This window comes from Triticum dicoccoides, chromosome 2A, assembly GCF_002162155.2.
Source record: "Triticum dicoccoides isolate Atlit2015 ecotype Zavitan chromosome 2A, WEW_v2.0, whole genome shotgun sequence".
In the NCBI taxonomy this organism is placed as follows: domain Eukaryota; kingdom Viridiplantae; phylum Streptophyta; class Magnoliopsida; order Poales; family Poaceae; genus Triticum; species Triticum dicoccoides.
In genome coordinates, this window is record NC_041382.1 from 418,881,832 (window position 1) to 418,891,452 (window position 9,621).

The window sequence follows — 9,621 nt, forward strand, 5'->3', positions numbered from 1 at the left end:
CTACCGATGCCGAGTATATGGCTATTTCTAAGGTATGCAAAGAAGTTATCTGGTTGAGAGCTTTGTATACTGAACTTTGTGGAGATTCATCTTGCCCTACCATATTTTCTGACAGTCAAAGTGCCATATGTCTTACAAAGAATCCAACGTATCATGAGAGAATGAAGCACATTGATGTTATATTCACTATATTCGAGATGTTATTGCTGAAGGTGATTTGAAGGTATGCAAGATAAGTACGCATGATAATCATGCTGATATGATGACAAAGTCAGTTTCTACCAATAAGTTTTAGTTTTGCTCGGACTTAGTTGGTATTTCTCACTAATCCTATGGGTTTTGACGCACGAGATGTTTATGCTGTTTTGGAAGGAGTTATTTACTTTCTTCAACTACTGGAGGTAATTTGTCTCAAGGTAGAGCTTAGTAAATTGTGATTCAAATTCTATCATGCTGGACTAGACGTAGTATAAACGGTGTTGGATTTTGTGTTAGTCCCGACGTGTACGAGGACAACTTGTTTATTTGCCCTTCAAAAACTCTTATATATTGCCCACATATATATATACTATGTAGTTGCATCTAAAGATGTCATGTTGTCTCGTGCATGTAATACTCTTTCATCGTAAGATGTCATGTTGTCTCGTGCATATAATACTCTTTCATCGTAGTGATTGCATCTTTCGTGCGTTCATGATTTGCTCCGGCAATTCGAACACGACATGAGGCGACGTTCATCACAAACAGTTATAACATGGTCAACACCATATGCACGCTCAAATCCTCAAAACCGTCGCTCAGTTTATTACATCCATTTTTATTCATAGATACACACACGTACAACTAGTGGCCTTAATTTATCAGTTCATGGCAGTCTCGTCCTGGATGTGTGTGTGAGTGCAGCGATCCATCTCCAGTCACCCATCTCCCCCGCCGTAGGTAGGTTGGTTGGTTGGATCAGCAGTGGGCCTCGCAGCTGGTGCAGTCGAAGCTGCACCCACCGCCGCCACCACCTCCCCCGCCATTTTTCCCATGGTAGCTGTACGAGCTGAAGCACTTGGACGGGCATGTGAGCCGCTGCTGGTAGCAGGGACCCTGCTCGGCGCAGACCACCGACGGCTGCACCACCCCGCGCCGCGCGAACCCGCCCCCTGGCCCGACGCCGCCGGCGCCCCACCCGCCACCGAACCCGGCGCCCATGCCTCCGGCACCTCGGGCGCCACTCGGCTGTCCGCCGCGGAACCACGGTATGCCACTGAAGAATCCCCCGGCGCCCGGGCTGGGGTGCTCCGGGTAGCTCCCGTCCGCGGAGGAGGCGAGGACGAAGGACAGGAGGAGGGCGAGCAGGAGGAGATGGGTAGTGCGTCCTCCGGCTGGCGCCATGGTCCTAGCTTTGTGTGCGTCGGGGAAAGCGAGGAGGATTCTTGGAACTTGGGAGTAGTGGACAAAGATTGGTTCGGAGGAGGTGGGTATTTATGACTTTGGGCGCGGGCGCGCGGCGACTCCATCGCGGGGAAAAGGAAAGTGGGCGGGGAAGGAAGAAAGGTAGTGAGGGGGGCGGTGCTGCGCGTGTGCGTGGCGGGATTCCATGTGGTTGCTGGTTTAGCTTTAGGTGAGTGCGTCTGAGCTGAAGCGTAGGTGTACGTGTCAGTGTCACCACCAGCTCGCACGCACTCTCGGTGCGCTTATCTGGTGCTCAACTGATGTCGATCCATCCGTTTTTTTCTTTGCAGGTTACTAACTACCACTGTTATCGAGGCACCGCGTTGTTAATTGCCGTGGCTATCTAAGCTAGCGGGAGAATATCTGGTGCTCGGTTGGAAATGGAGTTTCTCAGCCCGAGTCAAATGAGCTATGGTGAACAGTAAAAAGATGAAAAAATGTTTTTTTACTGATGTACTAGGAACTTGCAAATTTTCATTATGGAATAACATTTCTAGAAGGCATGGTAAAAAGAAAAAGAAAATTGATACTTTGAAAATGCTACTCCCTCCATCCCATAATGTAGTGCGTATATATTTCTTTTAAAAGTCAAACTTTATGAACCTTAACAAAATTTATAGAAAAAACTATTTATATCTACAATACCAAAAATATAAACTATGAAATTACATCTTATAATGAATCTAATGATATTGGTTTAGCATTCTAGACTTAAATGTTTCTCTCCACAAATTTAATCAAAGTTTCTGAGGTTTGACTTTTTAAAAAAATCTACATGCACTACATTATAGAACGGAGGAAGTACTATTGAAAGAATTTTGGAGCACTGATTTTTTTTTTTTGCAACGACTTCCACAAATGTGATTACTGATGAAATTTTGCAAACTCTTAGAACATTTGTCACAAAAACATTCTCTTCTTTTTTGAATTTTACTATTCACCCGAGCTTATTTTGAGCTCGGCTGAGAAGGTGATTTTCCGTGCTTGGTTCCACTTTCGACGGCCTACTATTTCACATCATAAGGCTAGCTATAGGGGGTAACTTAGGTAGTAATTTAACATAGTTCAAGACAATTTTGCTTATATGGCAAGTATTTAATAAAAAGAGAGTTGCTTGGAGTAACATAATATGTTACTGTAACATAGTGCTTCTCAAGATAAAATGAGTTTATAAGACAATAAATGAAACAATTTATGACACTACTACTAAGATACTTTGCACTATGAAGATAGTAACTTAGACTAGTGTCATATGCATGACACTAGTATAAATTACTCTTCAGTATGACCAGCCTAACAAATAGGGGCAAAGAGCTAACCAACGGGTGCAATTAACGCAGCTGACACTGATCATTTGTTTAGGAGTCATCATTAAAGGTGCATATGCAGGGAGGAGATTCAATGAGCTCTAGCTGGCTCAGCTGCCCATTAATTTCTCTCTGCTGCACCGTCTTGAAGTTCGCGGTAAACGTAAGACTGGTTATAGTGGGGAGTAACTTAGACTGTGTCATGCATATGTCACTAGTCTAAGTTACTATCTTTATAATGCAAAGTAACATACTAGTAGTATTATAGATGGCTTCATTTATTAACTCGTAGACTTATCTTGTTTTGGAAAGCGTTATGTTACCACCTTTCATTTTAATTACTTGCTACAAAAGCAGAATTTTTTTGAAGTGTATTATGTTACTAACTAAGTTACTCCCACTATGACTAGCCTAAGTGGCAAACCAAAAATTAGATGGGGCGGCCTTTGACTCGTTGCCAATCTGTGCATTTGCATGCAGTTTTTCTTTTACTCAAGCTTAGGACAGTGCTCGGGACTCCAAAACTAGTATACTCCTCCTGCCGCTCTTCCCTGCATTCGAGAACGATCGGGCTCGATTTCGTTGACATTAGAGGACAGGGATGCTGTCCTTCAAAAGTCAAAGTTGAAATATGGCAATGATGAAAGTATCTGGTGATACCACCCCTTAAATGTTTCCATGATACTATCTTTGAAATAATAATAATAATAATAATAATAATATATGACAAATAGTTCAAACAAAATTTAGATGTTCGCAAGACATGTGTCTACAAGCCCTAACAAAAATCAGTTCCAAAATCGAGTGTGGTCTGAACAATGCATTTTTATAAAAATAGTAATTTTCGGGGTAATTTCTCACAAAATAATGTTTTATGCCATGTTTGAGCTAATTTTGTGGCTTTCAGGCCGGGCTTCGATGAAAAAGCTGAGCCCGAGCCCGGCTCGGATGTCGGGCTGTCCAGGCCGGACTGTCCATGCCCGAGTCTATGTACAATACATGGCATAAAAGCAAGCATGCGTAGACTTGGTGCCAGAGAAACTCGGCCTGAGCAGAGGATATAACACGACTACATCCACCCAGCCTTGAACTAAAGAGGCAGGCCAAAAGCATTATGACTTCCAAAATCACCAAAGCCAACAACAGGGAGGTCGTGAGCGAGCATGATGGTGCCTGCCGGTGTCATACACTGGGGGTGGCTCATTCAGAAGAGCCTAGCTCTAGGCCTCGCTGGGGCCCACAAATCCCAAGGCCGGACTAACCCTAAGGATAACGTCGGGGACCTTCTTGCCGGCCAAGACAAAAGATCGGAGGCACGCCAAATCGCATATGTCCCCCTCTAAACCCTAGACCTCTTCCGTCTACATAAGGGGAGGTCAGGGTGCTTTCCTCCCATCTAATCTCAGATAGCAGCTCTTGGTAGCAGCATCAAACACCATTGTAAACCCCTCGCACGAGGTATCCCTCCACCATGAAATATCAAAGCAAGCAAGATGCAGGCTATTACTCTTCGGAGGCCCTAACCTGGGGAAAACATTTGTGCGACCTCTCATGGTGTCCTGGAGTAAGGGGTACTAACATGTACGGCCCACGGTCAATGGGCCAGGATTATGGCCCGCCGATCACTAAAAGGAAGAACTACCGAAGCGAGGTACCTCGGCGTGATCAAGATGAAAACCTCTGAAGATTTGGCGTGTACTTCAAGGATCAGTCTAGCCGGCGCATTGGCAATCAACCATGTGTGTAACCTAGGTACCCCTGGTGCATATATAAGCTGAGGGGTTTAGTCTTTAGAGGCAGGATTACTAGTCTTAGGGTTTTGAACACAATCATATGATCTCGAGGTAGATCATCTTGTACTCTGTACTCCATCACATCAATACAATCAAAGCAAGACATAGAGTTTTACCTCTTTAAGAGGGCCCGAACATGGGTAAACACCGTGTCCCTTCGTACCATGTTACCCTTGTTCCTAGACCTACAACTAGGGACCCCCTACCTGAGATCCGATGGGTTTTGTAATGCCCACGATGCGGCTATATCTCCCACGTGTCGAAGCACGACTTAGAGGCATAACCGCATTGTAAGCAATGTCGCAAGAGGGGTAATCTTTACACATCCCATGTACTGAATAAGGAAAGAGATACATAGTTGGCTTACAATCGCCACTTCACACAATACATGAATATAGCATTACATCAGCCAGATACATACAAGGTCCGACTACGGAACCAAAATAAAAGAAGACTACCCCTAATGCTACAGATCCCCGATCGCCCCAACTGGGCTCCACTACTAATCAACTGAAACGAAACAACACAACGAACATGATCTTCATCGAGCTCCTCCTTGAGCTCGGTTGCATCACCTGCAAGGTATCATCGGCACCTGCAAACTGGTTTTGGAAGTATCTGTGAGTCACGGGGACTCAGCAATCTCACACCCTCGCGATCAAGACTATTTAAGCTTATAGGTAGGGAAAAGGTATGAGGTGGAGCTGCAGCAAGCACTAGCATATATGGTGACTATCTTACGCAAATGAGAGCGAGAAGAGAAGGCAAGGCACGGTCGATAAACTATGATCAAGAAGTGATCCAAGACTACTTATGTTCGAGCATAACTCCAACACCGTGTTCACTTCCCGGACTCCGCCGGAAAGAGACCGTCACGGCTACACACGCGGTTGATACATTTTAATAAAGTTAAGTTTCGGGTTTTCTGCAACCGGACATTAACAAATTCCCATCTGCCCATAACCGTGGGCACGGCTTTCGAAAGTTCAAATCCCTGCAGGGGTGTCCCAACTTAGCCCATCACAAACCCTCATGGTCAACGAAGGATATTCCTTCTCCCAAGAAGACCCGATCAGGCTCGGAATCCCGGTTACAAGGCATCTCGACAATGGTAAAACAAGACCAGCAAAGCCATCCGAATGTGCCGACAAATCCCGATAGGAGCTGCACATATCTCGTTCTCAGGGCACACCGGATAAGCAATACGTACAACTAAAACCAGCCCTCGAGTTTCCCCGAGGTGGCGCTGCAAGGGGCTCTAGTTTGGACCAACACTCAGAGGAGCACTGGACCGGGGGTTTAAATAAAGATGACCCTTGAGTCTGCAGAACCCAAGGGAAAGAAAAGGCTAGGTGGCAAATGGTAAAACCAAGGTTGGGCCTTGCTGGAGGAGTTTTATTCAAGGTGAACTGTCAAGGGGTTCCCATTATAACCCAACCGCGTAAGGAACGCAAAATCAAGGAACATAACACCGGTATGACGGAACTAGGGCGGCAAGAGTGGAACAAAACACCAGGCATAAGGCCGAGCCTTCCACCCTTTACCAAGTATATAGATGCATTATTTAAATAAGAGATATTGTGATATCCCAACCAAAATCCATGTTCCAACATGGAACAAACTCCAATCTTCACCTGCAATTAGCAACGCTATAAGAGAGGCTGAGCAAAGCGGTAACATAGCCAAACAACGGTTTGCTAGGACAAGGTGGTTTAGAGGCTTGGCTTAGCAATATGGGAGGCATGATAAAGCAAGTGGTAGGTATCGCAGCATAGGCATAGCAAAAGAGCGAGCAACTAGCACTACTAGGAAAAGGGCTATAGATAGGATTGATTCTAATGGCGCACCGTGGAAGCAGTGCGCCACTACTATATACTAATGGCGCACCTGTTTGTGATACGCCATTAGTGTGGAAGACACTAATGGCGCACCGTAAACAGGGTGCGCCACTAGTATGAATTATTTTTTTTCCATTTTCCCATACATACTAATGGCGCATCGGGTCCATAATGCGCCATTACTATCTATAACTACTAATGGCGCACCAAGCAGGCAGTGCGCCATTACTGTAAATTTTGTTTTGTTCTTTTTTTTGCAAAACTACTAATGGCGTATCGTGGCACAGTGCGCCATTACTAGTTTAAACTAGTAATGGCGCACTCAGAGGAGATGCGCCATTAGTATATATACTTATTATTTTTACTTTTTTGCAAAACTACTAATGGCGCACCGTAGGCTGATGCGCCATTAGTAACCAGGGTTACTAATGGCGCATTTTCCTATGGTGCGCCATTAGTAACCTGGGACCAACAAGATATTTTGGACAGCCCACACCTACCCACTCACTTTCCCCACTTCATTCCATCCACCTCCTTCTCCAAGCTTTCGGCCATCTCCTCCTCCTCACCTCATTTCCACCATAGATTCAACAAAATTAAGTGGTGAAATTACCTTTTTTTGATAGGTAAGTAAGGGAAAGCTATCTTCATGATATAGATCTACTTTTTTTTCTCCCTAGCTCGCTCCAACAACGTGCACATGCACTTTTTGTGGCCTAGCTAGATCTATGTATGTTTGTGGTGTTGCATGTGTTTGTGGTGTTGCATATATGTTTGTGTTTGAAGGTACCGGTATTTGAAATATGCGATAGTTGCCAATATTTTTCCGGAATGTTTTGATTCATTTCCGTTTCGGCGAGAATTTTGGCACTATGCATTCTTTTTGGTCCTATTTTTAGGGAAGGTCATGCCAAAAATTTTCTTGGTTCTAACATATCGTTTTGCTCTACCCCGCAGGCGACCATGGTCCGCACGATGACTGAAGGCATCGTGAATAGGTTTTTGAGCTCCGCGAAGGCCGAGATGCTTCAAAAGAACGAGACGGAGATAAGATGTCCATGTCGAAGATGCAAGCTGAAGAGCCTTATTGCGGACCCGGATTCCGGGCAGGTGCGGGACCACCTGCTCTTGCGTGGTTTCATGGATGGCTATCGGTGGCAAGGTGATGAAGATGACTATCAAGTCGTCCATGCCGGGGCCGGGCAAGAAATGAGGAAGGGCAACAAGACAAGTACCACCGCGGCGAGGGCGGGTGAGAAGACGAAGAATCTCTAGGACATGATCACGACGGTGATGCTGTACACAGTCATCATGTAGAAAATGTCGTACATGATGATGAGGAAGATCAAGACGAAGGGAATGATCATGAAGATGAAGATGCCGGAGCAAACGACGATGGAGGCTGGGTGCAGGACCCTCATATTCAAGAGCTGCTTCTCAAGCGGACGGATAACGCAAGAGCTGCCGCCCGAGAGAAAGCCAAGCTGGATCAACTGGAGAAAGACGCGGTTACTCCATTGTATGAAGGATGCAGGCCCGAGGATACCCGCCTGAAAGTAACGCTCATGGCTCTGGAGATGAAGGTAAAATACAAAATGACCGACGCATGCTTCGACGAGAACATGTCATTCTGGCACGAACGTCTTCCCAAGGGGAACAAGTGCCCGACCAGTTTCGAGGAGGCGAAGAAAATCGTGTGTCCTCTGGATTTATCGCACGTGAAATACCATGTGTGCATGAACAATTGCATCATTTATCGGGACGAGCACGCGGAGTCTACCATATGTCCGGTGTGCGGCGTCACTCGATACAAGAAGAGGAAGAAAGCTCCTCGAAAATCGGTGTGGTACTTTCCGATCACTCCTCGTCTGCAGCGGTATTTCGCGGACCCTAAGGTAGCAAAGCTCCTGCGTTGGCACGCGGATAGGGAGGAGAAGAAGCGAGAAGATGACGCAAATGATCCGGAGATAGATAAAAAAGACAAGATGTTGAGTCACCCTAAGGATGCGAGCCAGTGGCAAGCGTTGAACTTCGAATACCCAGAATTTGGGAACGATCCAAGGAACATCGTGCTGGGCGCGAGCACCGATGGAGTCAATCCGTTTGGCAGCCAGAGAAGCACACATAGCACCTGGCCTGTGTTTGTGTGGATGTACAACCTTCCCCCCTGGTTGTGCATGAAGAGGAAGTACATTCACATGAGTATGCTAATTGAAGGGCCGAAACAACCAGGGAACGACATCAATCTGTATCTGGGGCTGCTGAAAGAGGAGCTTGACACGCTGTGGAAAACGCCAGCCAATACGTGGGACGCCGCAGAGAAAGAATATTTCCCTATGAGAGCCGCACTGCTCACGACGGTGCACGACTATCTCGGTTACGAATATCTCGCGGGGCAGGTAGTCCACGGATTTTCTGGATGCGTAAGGTGCATGGATGACACAACGTATCGCCAGCTAGATAGAGATCCCGGGTCTTCGAAAACCGTGTTCATGGGACATCGAAGGTGGCTTCGCGACGATGACCCGTGGAGGAAACGCAAGGATCTATTCGATGGTGAAACCGAACCCCGAAAACGCCCGTGTACGAGGAGCGGCGAGGAAATAGACAAGCTGTTGAAAAATTGGAAAGACTGCCCACTGCCGGGAAAGAAGCGAAAGGCGCCAGAGCCGCTGCTGAAGGTATGGAAAACGAGGTCTGTTTTCTGGGACTTGTCGTACTGGAAGATCCACCGTGTGCCTCACAGCCTTGATGTCATGCATATCACGAAGAACGTGTGCGAGAGTCTGCTTGGTACCCTGCTCAACATGCCAGAGAGGACCAAAGATGGGCAGAAAGCAAGGGCAGACTTGAAATCAATGGGCATCAGGCAGGAGCTTCACGCTAATGATGATGATGATGATGATGATGAGGCGAAGCAGGACACGGAAAGTCGTCGCAAAGGCAAAAAGGCCAAGAAGACCGGAAATGACTACCCTCCCGCGTGCTTCACTCTAAGTCAGGAGGAGATCGAGCAGTTTTTCACCTGCCTCCTAGGAGTAAAACTTCCTTACGGTTACGCGGGGAAGATAATCAGATACCTAGACCCAGCGAAGCAGAAGTTCAGCGGGATGAAGTCTCACGACTGTCACGTGCTGATGACGCAGATACTTCCAGTTGCAATCCGTGGGATCATGGACGCGCACGTCCGTGAAACGCTATTTGGCCTATGCAACTTTTTCGACGTCATCTCTCGGAAGT

General features: G+C 46.4%; 1 protein-coding gene across 1 annotated transcript; it reads right to left on the reverse strand.

The window, feature by feature from the left end:
• Positions 1 to 733: 733 nt before the first annotated feature.
• On the reverse strand, positions 734 to 1,493 carry LOC119354764 (glycine-rich cell wall structural protein-like). The gene has a single exon (XM_037621511.1). It carries the CDS (start codon positions 1,381 to 1,383, stop codon positions 958 to 960), a length of 426 nt encoding a protein of 141 aa, XP_037477408.1. The 5' UTR covers positions 1,384 to 1,493; the 3' UTR covers positions 734 to 957.
• Positions 1,494 to 9,621: the final 8,128 nt, after the last annotated feature.

Coding starts and splice junctions, on each gene's coding strand:
- LOC119354764 (XM_037621511.1), bottom strand. CDS start 1,383: ATGGCGCCAGCCGGAGGACGCACTACCCATCTCCTCCTGCTCGCCCTC.